General features: G+C 46.6%; 1 protein-coding gene across 1 annotated transcript in view; it reads left to right on the top strand.

The window, feature by feature from the left end:
• Positions 1–2,343: 2,343 nt before the first annotated feature.
• The window catches only part of LOC307240377 (calcium/calmodulin-dependent protein kinase kinase 1-like), a 37,902-nt gene continuing 20,253 nt past the window's right edge, over positions 2,344–19,992 (top strand). Inside the window, exons 1-4 of the mRNA XM_080014147.1 lie at positions 2,344–2,354; positions 11,596–12,038; positions 16,135–16,182; positions 17,270–17,323. Coding sequence (XP_079870273.1) covers positions 11,703–12,038; positions 16,135–16,182; positions 17,270–17,323 — 438 coding nt within the window. The 5' untranslated portion in view covers positions 2,344–2,354; positions 11,596–11,702. The remainder of the gene's footprint in view (positions 2,355–11,595; positions 12,039–16,134; positions 16,183–17,269; positions 17,324–19,992) is intronic.

Genomic DNA, 19,992 nt, shown 5'->3' on the forward strand with positions numbered 1-19,992 from the left:
AAGGATATTACATTAAGAAATGCATGTTGCTGCTTATTGGTTTTGCAATTACATCTGCAATTCAGGGGGAACTGAAATAGCGGCTCTAGGTGGAAAGGTGAAAAGAGTGGAAAAAGAACGAGATTTTGGAGGGTTTGCTGCTTCAATGCAGCTCTGCCAGTGTCCATGTGCTGCTACGCCGGATCTGTGTTGAGAAGATGCGACAACCTGCAGCAAGATCAGCGTTTGTTATACAAGGGATCCAAATGTTCGGTTCAGGATTCCAGATTGGTTCAGGACGTAATTAGGGGAAGTGGCATCACCCACGTCGCAAAAAAGTCCCAAACTGCCGTCGCCGCCTTTTTTTACGAAAGGCAAAGATTTGCAACCTCTGTGACAAGACCCGCTGTTTGGGTGGTGTTTTGCCATTTACTTCCAGCTCTGACCTTTCCCCAAACACAAAACGCAACCAGAGGTGTAGTGCTGTTCTCTGCTTTAAATAAATGATATTTTGGGACCAGCCACTGAATCGGAGGCACACGACCTGAGGTCAGTTTTAAAAGGGACGTCACACAGAGGAGCCCGAGGTGTGATGCACCTCATCCTGTTGGAATGATAATAATTCGATTCTACGTTTTTCATTGTCATTTAGCGAATGCTTCTATCCAAAGATACATAGTACTGTAGTACTACTGTGATACTGTACTACTGCAGTACTACAGTCGTACTGTACTGCAGTAGTGCTGTAATACTTTAGTAGTGATGTAGTACTGCCGTAGTGTTGTAGTACCGCAACAGTGATGTAGTACTCCAGTAGTACTGTAGTAATACTGCAGAAGTGCTGTAGTACTGCAGTACTACTAAGGTAGTGCTGTAGTAGTACTGTAGTAGTACTGTAGTACCACTGTAGTACTGCAATACTACAGTGGTTAGTACTGCAGTAGTGAAGTGCTGTAGTATTGCAGTACTACTAAAGTAGTGCTGTGGTAGTACTGCAGTAGCACTGTAGTAGTACTTCAAGCAACTGCACTTCAGGTGTCATTCCTGCACGCAGCACATTAGGTTTCTGTGCATCTTTCATCCTATTCATTCAGCTTTAAATGAAAAAGAATTGTAAAAAGTGCAACGTGAAGATGGTTCGTGCACTTTTTGAATCGACGTTCAGAGGAACATTGACCATGGTCAGGGTTATTTGGGCCGCGGGGAATCGCAGGGAATACTCGATTCACGGGCAACAGTTCCTCTCGTCGACGTCCAGCGGCGTTTCCTCCGACGTCATCATTCCCCGCCGATCACGTCGAAAACGGACGGAAGGAAGGAAGCGGTCGAATGTGACCGTTGGGGGCTCAGACGGCTTCCATCGGCCCCGCGGTGTTTTTGTCCGAACGGATAAACACCGGAGGGGGCCTCGGAACTTTTGACCGATTTTTATTTATTTATTTTTTATTTTTTTTGTGCATCAATGATGTCATCATTTTAAAAACAGGCTAACGTTGAGCAACCGTTTTGCTGTTTGCTGTGTTCAACACTCTACGTCGCGCACCCAAACAGGCGCCGTGCTGCAGCTCTCATCGGATTTTCCGTTCGTTCCACATTTTCAGCTCGTTCCGTCCACGTTCTTAGAGCCTTACAGGTCCGAGGCCTCGCTAACACCGGCGGCATTTACTACCAAATTAATTCCACTGTCATCGAAAGAATTTGGTTGTGAAAGGGTCGTTGGCCGGTGGAGCTGTCCTTTTTTCGTGCTGCCAAATCCTTTTTTGTTTTTTTGTTTTTTTTTTATCGTTTCTGAGGCAGGGTTTGAGTGGTCAGTCACGTTTCCTCATGTGTGTTTTGGCGATCTACCTGTATACGATGCACATAAAGCAGCTCGACCGATGCATTGCCTGCTCTTCCTTTGTCGAGACACGCAGAGGAATGTCGCTCCATGGCCCCGGGGCCTGGAGCGGCGGCTGCCCGGCCGCCCGGTCGCGGTGTGGGAAAACAAAACGGAGGTGGCCTTGAGGGGGTCCAGAGCGCTCAAAGCACCAGCGCGGGGGGAGGGGGGCGGGGCCTCCCGCTTTCATACACCGGAGAATGAGGTCCTAGTACCTGCACTGCTGGGGCCAATAGGCGTGCAACGTTCAAAGCCTGTGAACGGAAATGTTTGGTAAGGCTTGTACTTCCCGTGTCCTCAGAGGGGACGGGGGGGCGGGCCCAGCTCAGAGGCTCCGCCCCCGCGACCGTAGAGTTCTTCCACTCCTCCGGGGAAATCCGGAGGTCTGTTTACATCTGTCCGTCGTCTGCAGAGGGATCCTGCGTCGGCGGACCGTTTGGGTCGGAGAGCATTTTTGGAATTCTTTGCCGGTCGGCCATGCCCGGGCCCGTTTCTCTGCGTGAGTAGAGGGGGGGAAAGCGAGCGGCTCGTCCCACTTGCCAGTTTGTGCGCTAATATCCAGTGTAATCCTGTGCTTGTATCAGCGCCCGGGGGCAGCCGTCCTCTGAGAGTTCAGCCCTCGGATTTGGTGGGGATTGTCCCCGCGTCTATTTCCGTCCAGAGAGATGGATGTCTGCTCTCTTTAGCGCTGTCTGGAACAGAAAACGCCGGCTTCAGTCGGCTGCGCTTGGAAAACGATGTGAATACAGGGATGTGTTTAACAGTATCAGAGATGAGGCTGGCTGTCGTATCACCTGCCGGGTGCCAGCTAATCCAGCGGATTGAATTAAAGCGATTTGGGGATTAGTGGAGACAGGTGGACACGCAGGGAAGTTGTTCAGCTTTCAGATAAACCAGAGGAGATATCCCCGTCCCTGTCGGTTTGAATCACCGAGACCTTTCTCTTTGTGCACCTCGATAATTGGGGGTAAATGTGGCACGGTGCACCGTGCAGGGTTAGGGACCTGCGGTGTTTCCGCTTCATATTGGACAATCAGCTGCTGTTTGCATCACTTACTACTGTGCAGGTTTTGTTATTTACTGCGGATGCTCTGACTTCTCCACCGTTTGCAAGATAATGATCGACATAGTTCTCCACCAGTCCGCGCTCAGCAAACTGTCGCCGTGGACGCGGGGTCTCACCCCCCCTCACCCCGACACCGATCTGAGAACAACAGCGTTGGTTAAAAGCTGTTTATTCGGCGGGACTTGCCGCCGCTGTGCAGACGGTCACTTGCCACACCGCGGCTGTGGTTTCGCTGCCCCCCTGCGTTTCCCAGATGGCTTTTGGGAAATAGCGCTGTCACGCCCTGACTGGTAGTGGGAGGCGGTGTGATCAGTTTGGGAGTTGCTCTCACGAAGCCGCTGTTATGCAGTTGCTGTTCTGTTCTGTGTCTGGGTGCGTCTGACTCTGCTTTTAAGTTGTTAGGCGGCTGGTTCCAGGGTCAGCAGGCCGCGGCAGTTTCAAGAGCTAAACATGCACTATAATGATGATGTCGGCACATATAGACCTTGCCGCCCCAAAACAGAATAATATATAATTAGATAGAAATTTAGGTTTTACGGGGCAAAAAACCCCAAAAAAACAGCTATCACAGCAAGGAGGAAAGGAAGTTTGCACAGAGGCTGCACGGTTTTATGGAGTATTTAACTGTAAAATAATGACTTGGGCCGTACGATAAAGATAAATGACCCATATCCCCATTGGGCCTCATTCACGAATATGTGCACTGAATATATAATATGAATTATGTCTTGTACGCAAAGAAGATTAATAAAAGATGTCGGATTATGATTGGAAGTAAATATTTTTGATATTATACGTATATTGTATTATATATTAAATATGCATTCATTTTTACTAATTATGGTTTTACTAATTACATTCAGTTATATGAATTTCCAGGACCCTGAGGTCCTGGTGATTTGTGCCTACGACGGGTCCGAGGCAGTTCTACGTTCAGTATAAGTAGCAAGAACAAATCCAAGTAAGAACATATTGTTGGATCCCAAATTTTTGCCAAAACCGTGCATATGCACTGTTCAATGGGGCCCATGGTGACAGGTGAACATTCTCTGTGTGTTGCTGTCGACAAGAAACAAGAAACCTTGTTTGCTCAAGTAAGAGAGTGTGTGTGTGTGTGTGTGTGTGTGTGTGTGTGTGTGTGTGTGTGTGTGTGTGTGTGTGTGTGTGTGTGTGTGTGTGTGTGTGTGTGTGTGTGTGTGTGTGTGTGTGTGTGTGTGTGTGTGTGTCTGTGTGTGTCTTAACACCTGGAGATACACACTGCAACAGGATCGGGTTTAATAATATGTTGTTGGATATGTAGTTGCAACAATGCTCCAGTACTGTACAAACCGGGTCTTCAAACACGGAGGAATTCTGCAAGCAATCAGGCCGCGTTGCCGTGGAAATGTACATCTGCATGTCTTTATTTTTAAGGTGGATTGCACACTGAAAATAAGAGGTTTCCCGGACGGATCTCATCACATTCTCTTCACATGTGACAGGATGTTGGTACAGTGTGTAGAAGGACAAAGAATGGGGTTGGATTGGGGGATTAAATGGAAACTCTAGTCCGATGCTGTTCAGTTTTAGTTTTCTCTTAATACAGTTAGTCACAAGAATGACATCATCGCCCGAGCCAATAAGCTTCTACGATCATGTGTCCGTCTGAATTTTAGACGGATGGATATTCAAGATAGATAGACAGACAGACCGATAGATAGATAATATAAATAGATAGATAGATATACAGACAGATAATATAGATAAATAAGATAGATAGATAAGATAGATGGATGGACAGATGGACAAATAGATGGATAGATACTTTATTCATTCCTGGATGGAAATTAGTGTCACAGCAGCATAGGCAAAACGAATCAAGCAATAAAAAATGGCAATATATCGTCAGAATGCTAAAATATGCAATAAACATCTAACTTTAAATTTGATATATATGTGTGTGTATATATATATATATATATATATATATATATATATATATATATATATATATATATACCTATCCTAATGATAAAAAAACACATGTAACCTAAAAGAAAGTAGAAAAAAAAACTAATGAATGAATCTGAAAAAAACCCCAGAAAAATAAACCAAAGCCTAAAATACCAAACGGTAAACAGGAAGTTGGCATGAAAACTTGAACATGAAACAGTGAACACACACCTCTGTTATCAAAAAAATTTACATTTTGGAATTTTGAGCCAGTGAGAGATCGTGAGAAAGAAAGTCGGAAATATGCGGCGGAAGTGAGGTTGTATGCACGGCCACGCCCTTTGGCCCACGGAGGTTAGAGATGAAAGTGTCTCTCTCATGGATCAAAATGGCCCTCCCTGCACTCTCTTTTTTAGATATAATTGGCTCTGTTAAATCCACCTTTGGGTCAAAACTGGGACTGTTCTCTGGGGTCCGGCGGTTCCTCGGCCCGTCCAGCCGCCTGACGGACCAATCAAAAGCTGCCGTCGTTCGAGGAGGCGAGTTAGTTGGTGCGACTGGATTCGGAGAGAGCTTGATTGGCTTTGCGACAACAGCGGTGGAACCAGCCCGGTCGTGACCATGTTAACGCCGAAAATGGCTGCTTCTCCGTCCCGCTGAGGCGGGCTCTGCTTGGCGCATTGTGTGGATTCCTGTCCGTCGTTGAAACCCACACCACCCCCATCGCCGCGTGGAGTGGAGAACTTCCCTCCCCCTGTCTCTGAAAGGCGAGCGAAACGGCGACGCACAGACGACACCGAAGAACAGTGTCTTATCCCCTGCAGACGGCTCCATGGCGGAGCTGTTGTTATCGTCTCTGTCATTCTGCAAGAGCTCTGGTTCGACGTGGCAGAACAAATATTATTAGTGCTCCCTGGGATGTATTCAAAATATGATGAATAATAATTAGGAGGAAGGTAAACATATGAAAGATAAATACATATTTTGACTACCGTGTTGGCGATGCAGTGACTACTATAATGAACCGTGGCAGCAGCAGGTGGGGCAGCGCTTCATGTTTCCCTTCCGTGTGCTAAAAACAGAAAAAAAACCAACCCAAAAAAACACATTCAGAACCGATTAAAAACTGTTAAAAATATTTGTGTGAACAAGTGGAAGATTACGAACCACAACACACAGATGCTGCTACTTAGTTTCCTCGTTCAGAAGAATCAGCTATATTTAATAATATTAAAGCAGCCAGTAAGCAAAAGTGTAAATACCTCCCCCGTTCTTCAGTCTATATTATAATGATGATGGTAATAATAATATTAGTAATTATTCTAATTATTATTATTATTATTATTATTATTATTATAACTATTATTATTCAGGATCCAGCCCTAATAGGCAATGTTTTGGAGCTCAAGTCAGAACTTAATTCAGACTTTTACTTAGATTTGCTGTCAATTAAAATACCTTTTATTTTTTTCTAATTCAAGTTTTTGCATAATGTGATCAAATCAAAACAACGTGTATGTGGCTCTGAGCTCGACAACGGTGATGTCGTTTAATGGTTATTTCAAAACAATTTCACTAATTAAGTTCAGTGCACTTAGAACATTGTCTCTCACGCCCTTGTGTTTTCAATTTTATTTGATAAATGAAAAGTATGGTGTCCTTGTCCCATTTGATCAAGCTCATCATGAGCTTTCTAATGGAATATAAAACTCACCTCCACCCAAGGTGTCAGTTACACCCTAATAATGATAATAATAACAAATAAAGCTGCAGGCAGCAACACACAAGGCTCAGGTTAATTGTGTCTGTTCCGAAATACAGTTTTCCGAGTTGACATGAAACTCAGCATCACTTCCTATCGACACCTATTACAAATTTCCGAGTTCTCATACAACGCAGGGTGAACATTCTGCCCAGTGCTTCTTTATTGTCTTAGACTTTCGGCTTCTCTTTGGCATCTGGAACACGAATACACACAAACAATATAATTATTTCATAACACAACTAATAACACAATTATTTCCAAACTCAACAAAAACAACTCTTGAAATTAAAAAATATCTGGGGGAAAACAACCAGAATTACAGTTTTCCAAGTTCCACAAATGCATCATCGTTTCCTGCTTTTGGAACCCTTTCAAAAACAAAATAAATATGACACATCACCACATTTTATACAATGAATATTTAGCGTCTGCTTTGGGTTGGAACTTTGATATAAAAAAACCCCACCAAACTATGGATGTTTGAGTCCCAACGACATCCCAACGACATCATCTTCTGAACGCTGCTCTGTGTTTACTGTGTTTACAAGCACAACCTGTCCACGAGGGAGGGGGCGGGTCCATATCTATATCGACAAACGTGGAAAGAATTAGAAAGAAATTTGGATTTGGAATTAGAAAGAAAACGTGGATTAGAAAGACATTTTTCCGAGGACATATTGTGTGTTATCACCGGGTGCGTTGCATTACATTTCACTGCATATATGTATGAAAGTATGTATATGTATGTGACGAATAAACCTCTTGAATCTTGTGATTGGTCAGAGGTGACGGGTCAGCATTGGATCGTGCAAACTGATTGGCTTTCTGTTTGCAACTTGCCAAACGTGGAAATGAACAGATCTGCGTAATTTTTTCTCAAAATGATCGAGTCCATTTTATTTCGACATTGAGGAAAAAAATATGCCGATACTTATCGTCATTGTTTTATCACCCAGCACTAAATGAAATTGTGCTCAGAGGGAAAATTTTTCACCGGGCATTATGACCGCAGAGATTATTATGTCAGACTTCAACAGATTTTCCCGGTCAAAAAACGGTACTTACCGGGTAACGGAGACGCGGATCGGGATGACCACGCCCACCCAGGCCCACAACCTGGACGTGCTGTGGCTTCATCTGCAGAGAAGCTTTCACGGAAAACTTACAGAGCACCACAGCACAGATCAGTCAAACAGAGGGATCGCGAGACGAATGCTGTGATCAATCAATCAATCAATCATCAATGTCATCATTGTCCAATTAGTACAATCAGGATATTGGGATCACAACAGCAGCAACAAGGACACCACATGAATAGATTATTATAAATATAAAAGGTAACCACACCCTCACACTAGGGCTGGGCCACATTCACAAAATCCAACATCACAATATTGTGGACAAATATGTCGATATTGATTATTTCACCATATTTTGGTGATGACTGTCGGTGCTTTCATAGGAAATATTAGAGACACGGTCATTAATAATGTCGATATTAGGACCAATCAGGTTGAGGAGTTGATTGGGTCCAATGGGGTAATGACATTTCTCCACCCGACATGCTCCTTTAAAGGCAACATTGTACAATATTGCGCCAAAATGAACCAAAATCCAAGACAATATCTAGTCTGGAAACACGTCATCGATATCACGTCGATATCTCGCCCGGCCCTACTGACCGTCGGCCGCAGATGAAGACGTCAAGCCCGGTTCCGGTGGGATGCTCGGCCGTCTCAGCTGACCTTTAACCCAATGAACCGTCTTGTGGCGGCAGGAATAGCGGGGCGTGGCCCGCTTCCTGTGTCCTGCCCGTACCCGCTCAGGGAGCGTGAGGTGAAGCTCTGTCAGATCCCGTCCTTTCTGCCCCAAGCTGATGGCTGTCCTACCTAACGCGGGGAAGGAATATTTAAATAATCTGTCTTCATGACCAAAAGTATCACCAGAAAACCATGGAAATTAAATATGGTGACAGCGCCATGATCTAGAGATGAGGTACGATCTGGATCAAAAAAAGGTCAGATAATTGAAGAATAACACGTCATTTAAATCCCATGGCTTTGTATTATTAGTTGTATTTTATGTTATATATGGAGGGTGCAAAAACAATAAAGGTTGTTGTTGTTGTTATTATTAACAACAATATGGGTTCGATTCCCCCTTGGGTAATCTCCCAAATAGGAGCCTTTCTGTGCGGAGTTTGCATGTTCTCCCGTGCTCACATGGGGTTTCCTCCACCTACCATCAGTAAGGACCCCCACCAAAAACATGCACACATCATGGTCTGACCAGCGATGGACACTTGGTACCAGGTCCCCGGGCGCGTCGACAAATGCTGCCCCCCGGAGGAAGGACAAGCCAGGATGGGTTAAATGCAGATGCCACATTTCACTGGCCACCACCCAAAAAGCATGTGCGTGTGTGTGTGTGTGTGTGTATATAAATATATATATGCATGTGTTATAGTGCAGTCATGTGACAAATAAAGATTCTTCTTATTCTTATTATTATTATTCTTGTTATTATTATTATTATGATTATTATCATTAATATTATTGTATGATTCTCAGTGTATTATTCGAGACCACAAGGCAGAGTCTTCGCCGGACACACAGAGGGTTATTAAATTGGAGTCAAGTCCAGCCCTGCGTCCAAAATGGCGTAATTACACACGTCCTGACCAAGTCTATCCTCCGGTGTCGAGTACAAACCGTCCCATATATCACATCCGTCATCCCATTTATCTCACCTGCAACCTGTGGCGCGCCCCTCCGTGTTCTGGGCCGCCGGCTGCACGCCGGCAGTTTGGGTGGCGGTGCATTCCGTTCTCCCGGTGGGAGGACTGCACGGGAACAGCCCAGGGTCGTGTTATCTGCAGAACCTGGCCGAGGCCAGCTGCTCTGGACGCCTGCGATACGCCCTGTCTGCCTGCGCCACAAAGCACACGAACAGCATGAACCATTATCCACCGCCTCACATCCACTCGCTCTCTCTTTATTGTTGTTGGTCGGTTGGTTTATTTTTATTGTAACCTCGGGTTCATCTTACATCTTGTCGTTCGTATTTAGGTTCATGTAGATTGCCAATTTTTCTAGATTTTTTTTTTTTTTTAACGTAATTTTACGTTAAAAAAACGTAGTTTTTTGTTGCTTTTTAGGTTGTTGTTGTTAGGTTGTTTATCAGCAGGGTTATTGTGCGCTATTTTTCCGTATTTTTATTTTACTTTAGAGTTCATTATTATGTTTATTGTATATTTTCACATTTTTTCCATCCTGTAGTTAAAATTGAGGTTTGTGTATTGCCATTTTTTTCTCTATTTTAATGCCCTATTATTATTATTATTATTATTTATTATTATTATTTCTATCTATCTATTCTATTCTATCTATTTTGTCTACATGCTAATATGGATTTCGGGTATTTTATTATATAGATTTCCATTATATATATCCGTCTGTCTGTCTGTCTTCTCTGTGGACGATCACTCACTCGAGGGGACCCACCAGATGGATCATCATAAACGGTGCAACGTCCGGACTGGATTTCATTACCGCGGCTTTTCTTGAGACGTATAGTATAGGTTCACGTTGCCGTCACAACATCCGTAGTCGTGCAGCTGGAAAACACAGTGCCCACAGCGGGAGTGGGTGCGAGTTGGATGCCACCGTGTCTTCTCAATCTGTCTGGATGGGTGAACACGGGCTGAGCTCACGATGAACTTTAAGATTGCATTGTATTATTTCTGATTTAACCTTCATGTATACAGTCCATACTTCATGAGTATACCCAGAGATAACAGAAAATCAAATAAAGCAGAATAAATACTTTATCTATTTAATGCAAGAGCAGGAGCGGTAGAGTAGGACTGTAGGACTGTGTATATTGGGTTGTTGAAAAGTGCTTTTTTCTTTTTTATATATAATTTTTTTTTTAAAGAATATTCTTCATGCCGTCCATGTCTGTGTTCATTTTAATTGTGCCACTTTCTGAAAGCATAATGCTACAGTACGAGCCTTGCCCACGTGAATCGCACCGCCACTCCGCCTCTGTCTCTCCAGTGTGCAGAATTAAGGAACCATTTTAGCCCAGTGAACGCACAACTCTCCTGATGCAATAGCCCCGAGTGAAAACATACATTCTCTATCATGTCATTTTAAGAATGCTCTGCTGGAATGTGTTTTGTGTTTGTCAAGAAACTCCCAAAGCCCTAATCCGGTTTCCTAACGTTTCCTTAGAGATACACTGAGTAAATATAGATACTAGATACTAGAAAATTTGCTTTGAGCTCTTTGCTGCATCACTTGTATTATCGTTTTTTATTTTATGCCAGTGTTAAAGAGTCAGAAAATGAATGTTAAGGTTGCAGAAGAGCCATTTGTTTGACACTGAATGTGGAAAGACAACAATTTGGGTGGATGACTAACTTTCCAAATCGATGACAATTCACTTTCCCTTTTGTGTGGCAATTCTAAAATGGGTTTAGACTTCCCCTTAAATTCGGATGTAATCAAATAGTTGTGATCGTGAGATGACGTGATTATCGCAAAAAGACTCCCAGACAGGATGATCCGGTCTGAAGGGGGTTATTTTGCAGTAATGACCGGCTGGAGGCACATCATCCCGCTACTACTTACTAAATCAAATAATGCATCGAGAAGGAATAGTGATTTTAAATGATTTTATTTTAAGAGAAAAGTATTCCACTACAACGTTGCTGCTATAAATGTTCTCACCGCACAAAGCCGTTGTCATACATATAACTCTTGGTGGTGAAGCATACACTTGGACATATCCGCATTCATCCCTCCAAGTCTTCATTGTCGTTATGGTGAAATCACTCGCCACCGATTGCCGCTCTCGGCCAATCAGGGTGGAGGGATAAGGACTAACGATTGCCGCCGGACACTGTTTTGCAGCGTAGACTCCAGCTCCTCTGGTGCAGGACCTAACGCCCACTGTCGTCTCTGTTCCTTCCAGGGCCGGCGAGGCCCTAGACGGTTCTACCTCAGGCCGACCTGGGTCACGTTGATGCTGGTGGGCTGCGCTCCCCACGGCTCCCCCGCTGCCCGCCTCTTCCGTCCGCCATGGCGATGAGCAGCGACCCCGGTGCCGGCAGGAGGCCCGACCCCGACCCCGACTCCGGCGAGCAGCCCGGCGACCTGGCGGACGCCATGGCGGCCCTGAGCACCAGGGAGCCGGGGGGCCCCGCCTCCAACGGCGTGAGGGACGGCGCCCGGCAGCAGGGGGCGCAGGCCAAGAGGGCCGCCCCGCGGAGGCCGCCGCTCCTGTCGGGGAGGAAGATGTCCCTGCAGGAGAGGGGGACGTACCTGGCGGCGGGAGGGGGCTCCAGCCACATACCCAACCGCGTTGCCCGACAGCCCACCGTGGAGTCCAAACGCGTGTCCATAACGGACGACCAGGTCAGAAGATGAGGCGGAGATGTGTGAACGGAATGTTTCAGTGAAATAAAAACTATATACATGAAATAATAAATAATAATATTAGGATCAGACAAGACAAAGTGACTTACTATACATAGGACGTGAAAGGCATTTAATTACAACAAAGATGGACTGGATGGCCCAAACTTATATAAATAATGGTATATGAATATAAGTGTATATGATTAATGTATAAAGAAAAGCAGAGAAATAAAAGCTAAAAATGGACAGATAAAAAAAAAAAGATTTGACGGTTAAGTCTGTGTGGATGAGGGAGTGTGGCTGAAAACAAAACCCTTTGATGTGGGGTTTTTTAAATTCCATTCCGGGTGCTTTAGAGGAGACGGAGGAGGAGGCAGAGGAGGCAGAGGAGGCGGAAGAGACGGTGTTTGGGGCAAAATGCCAAACGTGTAAATGGTCGTTTCGGCAATTATCATTGAAGGAAATGGAGTGAACAGACAATAGGGGGAGAGAGAAGGAAGAGGGACGTGTCGAGTGTCCAAACAGACTGGAGTGCTCGCCATTCACGCTGGTTCTCAACCGCTGGCTCCCGATCCAAAACAGGGTCGGCTTCTAGCGGAGCGCCGGGCGCAAAGGCCCGCGTCAAAGCGAATCTCGGCAGGTCGTCGCTTGCCAAATCCCCAGCTCTCCAAATCAGAGCTCCGTGTGCGCGAAGCACTGTGGATCACTGGAGGAATTCATCTTTCATTTCAAATGTTTTTCCATGGTTCAGATCTTAATGATGTACTTAAAGGCTGAGGCCAGTTGAGAACCCCTGGATGACCAGGTCTGGTATCACTCTGGAGGGTGTTATATAATGACCGGCTGGCTGCACATCGACCCACTTATCTCAAGGCTACTTGTTAAATAAAATAACATATACAGACAAAATTATGATTTAAAGTGATTTTGCACTGGTACGTTACAGGCTCTACATGCATGTGCATTAAACCGTTCTGTGGAATACTCCGTTCTGATTGGTCAACCGTTGCAACCAGCTTTTCTTATTTTTATTTTTTATTTTCAAGCCTGGTTCAGGGGATCCAGCTCGTCGTGCTCTGCATTCTTGGCAGGCGCGGAGTTTTGGAGCGGCGCTCAGCCAGGAGGAAGAAGGAAGATGGTGTGTGAGCGACCGCAAAATGGATATTCCCCGAAAAGCACACCCCGCGTGAGGCGGTCAATGCACAGCAGTTCCCTTTAATGTAGAGTCGGGGATCCAGGCGTGGTGAGGATTGGCGCGTTTCTCTACCGACAATTAGCATAAAAAAAGCTTGAGATAAAAAAATATAATTAAAAAATAATATGTCAGTTTTGATGACTCATAATATATTTCAAAAAGCCAGGTGTTAACAATAACAATGAGTTTTATAGAACAGAACCAGCCAGTGTATGGAACCATGGAGGACTTTTCTTATTTATACACTTCATTTATTTCTATTGGAAAGAATGTTCCGTCTCTTCCTGGAAGAGTTTCTTAAGAGTTTTATGTGTATGAACAGGTCGTTTCCCTGCCTCAAGCACTATTTCCCATGTCCTCGAAATGCTAAAATTCAGTTTTAACGAACATTAGGCCTAAGATATTAAATATAGTCATTAATTCGAATTTATGTCTTAATTAAAACACAAACATCTCGTCAGATTTTATTTATACGTTTATATGTATTTTTCTTAAAAGAGCCAAGTTGTTCTGCAAGTCACATTTCTTATGAAAACCTAAAACCAGTAAATAATAGTAATTTTAATTAGAATAATTATAATAAATAATAAACTATTTGTATAGCACCTTTCATACAAAGTTTGCAGCTCAAAGTGCTTTGTATTTGGGAATTAAAAATTAACAGGAATAAATTATTCAAAGGGAATGAATTATGAACAATGGGTGTGTGTATGGAGTTGTGTGTGTGCGTGCGTGCCCGCCTGCCCCTCCATCCATCGACCCTGATGGAACATTCGCTGCAGTGCAAAGTCAATGTGCCAAAATACTCTGGACGTCCCTCACAACACTCTCCTCCTCCTCCGCACTCCATCTTCAACCCTTTTCTTTCCCTTTATCTTCCACTGCTCTGTCTTAATCCGTCTCAGGCCAACGCAGGCCGCCGGAGCGTCTCGTCTTCTGATGTTGTTCCCGGCGTCTCTTTCTCTCTCTCTCGCCCTCTCCGCGCCCACGTCCACCCCCGGTGATGTGTACTACAAACCCGTCCCCGTGTCCTACTCCCTCAGATCCTCCGCACAGGCCACGTCGACACGGTGTTATGCAACCTGCTCTACTATTCCACCTCTTTTTTGGCCCTGGCTCTCTCTCTCTCTCGCGCTCTCGCTCTCTCTCGCGCTCTCACTCTCTCTCTCTCGCTCTCTCTCGCTCTCCCTCTCTTGCCCTCTCTCTCCCTCTCTGGCTCTGGCGTTAATGAGGAGACATCTTGTCCATTCCACTGTTCTACATCTCTCTTCATTCTCTACATTCCCTGCTCTCAATTCAGCACAATGCAATTCAAAAGGCTTTGTTGGCAGCGTAGGGCGTGGCAGCGTAGGGCGTGGCGGCGCAGGGCGTGGCGGCGCAGAGCAAGGCGGCGCAGCGCGGGGCGGCGCAGGGCCTGGCGGCACAGAGCAAGGCGGCGCAGGGAGTGGTGGCACAGAGCGTGGCGGGGCAGGGAGTGGGGGCGCAGAGCGTGGCGGCGCAGGGAGTGGTGGTGCAAAGCGTGGCGGCGCAGGGCGTGGTGAAGCAAAGTGTGGTGGTGCAGGGCGTGGTGAAGCAGAGCATGGCGGCGCAGGGCGTGATGGTGCAGAGCATGGTGGCGCAGAGCGGGGTGAAGCAGAACGTGGCGGCGCAGAGCAAGGCGGCGCAGGGCCTGGCGGCGCAGGCCGTGGCGGCGCAGGGCGTGGCGGTGCAGGGCGGGGCGGCGCAGAGCAAGGCGGCCCAGGGCGGGGCGGCGCAGGGCCTGGCGGTGGAGAGCAAGGCGGCGCAGGGAGTGGTGGCACAGAGTGTGGCGGCGCAGGAAGTGGAGGCGCAGGGCGTGGTGGTGCAAAGTGTGGCGCCGCAGGGCGTGGTGAAGCAGAACATGGCTGCGCAGGGTGTGATGGTGCAGAGCATGGCGGCGCAGAGCGGGGTGAAGCAGAGTATGGCGGCACAGGGCGTGGCGGCACAGGGCGTGGCGGCGCAGGGCGTGGTGGTGCAGGGCGTGGTGGCGCAGGGCGTGGCGGCGCAGGGCATGGCGGCGCAGGGAGTGGAGGCGCAGGGCGTGGTGGTGCAAAGTGTGGCGGCGCAGGCGTGGTGAAGCAGAACATGGCGGCGCAGGGCGTGATGGTGCAGAGCATGGCAGCGCAGAGCGGGGTGAAGCAGAGTATGGCGGCGCAGGGCGTGGTGGTGCAGGGCGTGGCGGCGCAGGGCGTGGTGGCGCAGAGCGTGGCGGTGCGGGGAGTGCCGCCGGCCGCAGGGTGTGGCGGTGGGTGCAAGGCTTGGCGGCGCAGGGCGTGGGCCGTGGCGACTCAGGTGGTGGTGCAGGAGCTCTGTTCAATCTAAATAATTATATATATTATTAATAATAAGTTTTGGCATAGTTTATCGCCATTTTGTTGTTTTCTGGGACTGTTGAGCAGAAGAAGGCAACATAAACAAAGTATTTTTAAATCTCAACCCTCTCTCCCCCTCTGCATCTCTCCATCTCTCTCCGTCCATCTCCCTCCGCCACGCTGCCTGTGTATAGCAACGTGGCGCCGGTTCCCATGGAGATCCAAATCAGCCTTTTTAAACAGTGCAGCTCTTAATGGATTATCAGACTGTAAACACATTGTGACTCACATCTCTGACATGAAAGAGCTGCAGCGCACACACACACACACACACGCACGCACGCACGCACGCACGCACGCACACACACACACACACACATGCACACACACGGACACTCACACACACAGACACTCTCTCACACACACACACACACACACACTCACACAGACACACACACACACACGCACGTTGTTCCTGTTTTCCCATTGTACTTTATGTGTGCGGAGCTGGGCGTGTTGCCTGAGATGACTTTTGGGAAAGTGATCAGCTGTTCCCCTCTGTCCACAGGACTGCATCCAGCTCAACCAGTACAAGCTGAAGAGTGAGATTGGAAAGGTCAGTTTCATCGCATTACATCACATTACATCACATCACTTTACATCACATTACATCACATCACAACACAATACATCACATCACATTACCCAACTTGCACTCGATGGCTCTTCTTCAGCCACCCGGATGTGTGTCTCAGTAAACTGAGTTTGAATTATGAGAGCTGAAAGAATTTCGAGTGAGGATCAAATACCGTTTCAGAGCAAGTTGATTAAATTTCCTAATATCACGTTAAGTTTATTGGAATTCAGTTCCAGACTCATAAATTCAAATTCAACTCCGGATAAATTTTCCAATGCAGTTATTCAAGTTAAACAATATGAGTTCAAATACAAATGATTCAAATCCAGTTTCTAGTGACACATACAGTGTTTCTGCCCATTGTGTCGTTAAGTTCAGTTGTTGACTCCAAGATCAGCATTAGATAGAATGTGATCCTTGATACTGCAAATCACCAACGAAGGGTGTATTATTCTGTCGAGACTCAGGAAAACGAGGAACCTTTGCCAAAATCAAAGCTTTTCAATTTGCTTGTGCAAAACGAGGACGCTATGTAAATAAATGGAGTTGTGGATCGGGGCTGAGTGTGTGCAGGAGGAGCTGGCGCGGCGCCAGCGCGGTGCTGGAAGGGACGCTTCCAGATTTGCTGCCGTCTGGAGATAAACACGAGTGTGGCCTCCAAAAGCCTGTGTACTGCACGCCGCATACGCACACCGTTGTCCATCTATCGTGCTTCAGTATGTGATTAAAAAGAACCTCGGGAACATCTCGGACGGACCACGTCGTCATACCGCCGCCCCCGTTCTTCACTCGGAGCTATTGGATCTTGGAGTTGTAATCTTTACCAAATCGAGTGTGATGTCAAATACGGTTTAGTTTCATGAGATACACTGGAAAAGTTAGAGCTTTTTTGGGGAAGAGCTTTTCAGCGATGTGCGCTTTACTTTTTATCCTATTTGATTTGGTTATTATTTTACTTGTTCTGTCTTTTCAGGCTTTTCCAATTAACCAATTCTGATTCTGATCTCATTTATTATGTACACTGCGCTAATGTCTGATTGTAACCAGGGTTTTCCTCTTCTCGCAGGGCTCCTACGGCGTGGTCAAACTGGCCTACAACGAGGACGATGAAAAACATTATGTGAGTCAAAGCCTCCTACATTCGTTGACGTTTCAATGATTAAAACCGATTCTCTGTGGACCAAGGAGTCATCCCTGCGTTTGGACCTTCTGTGTGCAGGGTGGTATTATAACGATCAAAGTATAATATCATTTATCATCATAACATAATATAGGGCATGTAAATCTTGGTATTGCGATTGGTGGAACAGCAACAAGTTGCTGGGACCAGAAAATGGCTCCGTCGGCTTCTTCTTCTTAAATGTTTACAGGAACAATGATCTCAGCACTGAACCTTCTCAATCAACTTCTGTCTCTGTCCGCTCAGAAAAAACAATAATATGGAGAAGTGTAGGAAGGGGTATATGGAGAGGTATAGGATGTGTTTAAGGATAGGTATAAGAAGGTGTATATAGAGAGGTATAGGAAGGTGTATGTACAGTATATGGAGAGGTGTCGGAAGGTGTATATAGGAGGTGTATATGGAGAGGTATAGGAAGGTGTACAGGAAGGTGTATATGGATAGGTATAGGAACGTGTATGTATATTGAGATGTGTCGGATGGTGTATATGCAAGGTGTACAGTATATGGAGAGGTACAGGAAGGTGTATGTATAGGAAGGTGTACAGGAAGGTGTATATGGAGAGGTACAGCAAGGTGTATGTATATGGAGAGGTACAGGAAGGTGTACAGGAAGGTGTATGTATATGGAGGGGTACAGGAAGGTGTATGTATATGGAGAGGTACAGGAAGGTGTATGTATATGGAGGTGTACAGGAAGGTGTATGTACAGTATATGGACGGGTACAGGAAGGTGTATGTACAGTATATGGAGGGGTACAGGAAGGTGTATGTATATGGAGAGGTACAGGAAGGTGTATGTATATGGAGGGGTACAGGAAGGTGTATGTACAGTATATGGACGGGTACAGGAAGGTGTATGTATATGGAGGGGTACAGGAAGGTGTATGTAAATGGAGGGGTACAGGAAGGTATATATGGAGAGGTACAGGAAGATGTATGTCTATGGAGAGGTACAGGAAGGTGTATATGGAGAGGTACAGGAAGGTGTATGTACTGTATATGGAGAGGTACAGGAAGGTGTATGTATATGGGGGGGTACAGGAAGGTGTATATGGAGAGGTACAGGAAGGTGTATGTACATGGAGAGGTACAGGAAGGTGCATATGGAAGGTGTATTATGTGTTCGTGGTGGACACACACTGTGCAGTGTTGGCTGCAGCTCCACGCTCGGCTCCTTCTTTAGTAAAGTAACCGTGGACGCTGACCGACAAGATGTCCCCGTTTCTTTTGGCCGAGCGGTCGTACTGGGCCCTGGAAAACGACCCGGTCACTGCAGAGTCAGATGGCGCGTAAGTACGACGAGAAATAGAGAGAGAGAGAAAGAGAGAGACGAAGACGGGGAGATGGTGATTGGAACACAGAAACACCCGCCGCTCCTCAAAGCCTAGTCCGCATCACCTGATTTTTTTCCAACGGCGAACGACGACGAATCGGCGCACATTTGACGACTGAAATTTGCCCATTTTTTTGGTCCGCCCTGCGCCACGATTCGATCAAACGTGTTTTTGATTGAATCGGGACCTGGGCGACGGGGATCATATAGAGGCAGGTTTGAGTTTCCACTGCGCCAGCTCACCCTGGATCCGATCTCAAACCGTTGCCAAATCGGCCTTTGAAATCACGAAATGCGGCCCGAGCTTGAGAGGAAACTCCGGCGGGAAGTAGCTGGTGTCCAGTTTGTCAAACAGTCATGAAATGATGGAAACCCACATTTTAATAAGGCCGAGATTGAGAAATCCTTTAATTTAACGCATCCTTTAATTAGATGTATTTGGGGACGCGGCGGATCAGTGGTTAGCGCTGCCGCCCACCAATAAGAAGGTTACAGGTTCCAACCCCACTGGGGCCTTCTCCTGTGTGGAGTCCGCCTGTTCTCCCCTTGTTCACGTGGATTTCCTCCAGTTTTGTCCGGCCCCGAGGAGGTCGGGGTCACACCCCCCTGCCCCACGCTTCCCCTGAGCCAGGCGTCGGTGGAGATCCGGTGTTGGTCCCCGGGGGGCCGCTCCGCGTGCCCTGCCCGCCCGCTGCTGCCCTACCAAGGCACACTGTTTCACAAACGCGTTTCTCGAAACTGACTTACCCTCGTCAGGTGGGGTGATCGTTTCGGCGAGTCTCCCTTCAGCAAGTCTCCACATCTCCACCTGGACCTCACATCGGAGCCTTTTGGCGAAAGCCCCAGTATTCCCGAAACAGGCACCACATTTTTCTCCCTCACCTACGTAGTGCGATATAATACATCTTTGTCGACAGGCCGGCCGCCGGCTTGAGTGGTTCCTCCACTTTGGCAAAAGCGGAATAAAGGCTCGAAAAGGTGTTAGGGCTCAAGAAACCGTTGGCCCGAGCCGTGTTATGGACACCAAACCCCGTTACAGGTGAAATGTTAGATTTTATTGAAACATTACATTCTCGAGGGGTCGGGGGGGGGGGCAGGCGAAACGAACAAATAAAGCCACGGAAATCTGGGCCGTATCAGACCGCCATCCTCAAAAAGAAATAAAATAAAGGGCGCAATGTTAGTAATAGTTTCATTATTACTAACATTATTCTGAAGTTAAGCTACACTAATGTCGCCTTCAGAGCCGATAGAGCCGGGGCCCAACTTCATT

The sequence above is a fragment of the Zeus faber genome (assembly GCF_960531495.2).
Source record: "Zeus faber genome assembly, chromosome: 14".
In the NCBI taxonomy this organism is placed as follows: Eukaryota; Metazoa; Chordata; class Actinopteri; order Zeiformes; family Zeidae; genus Zeus; species Zeus faber.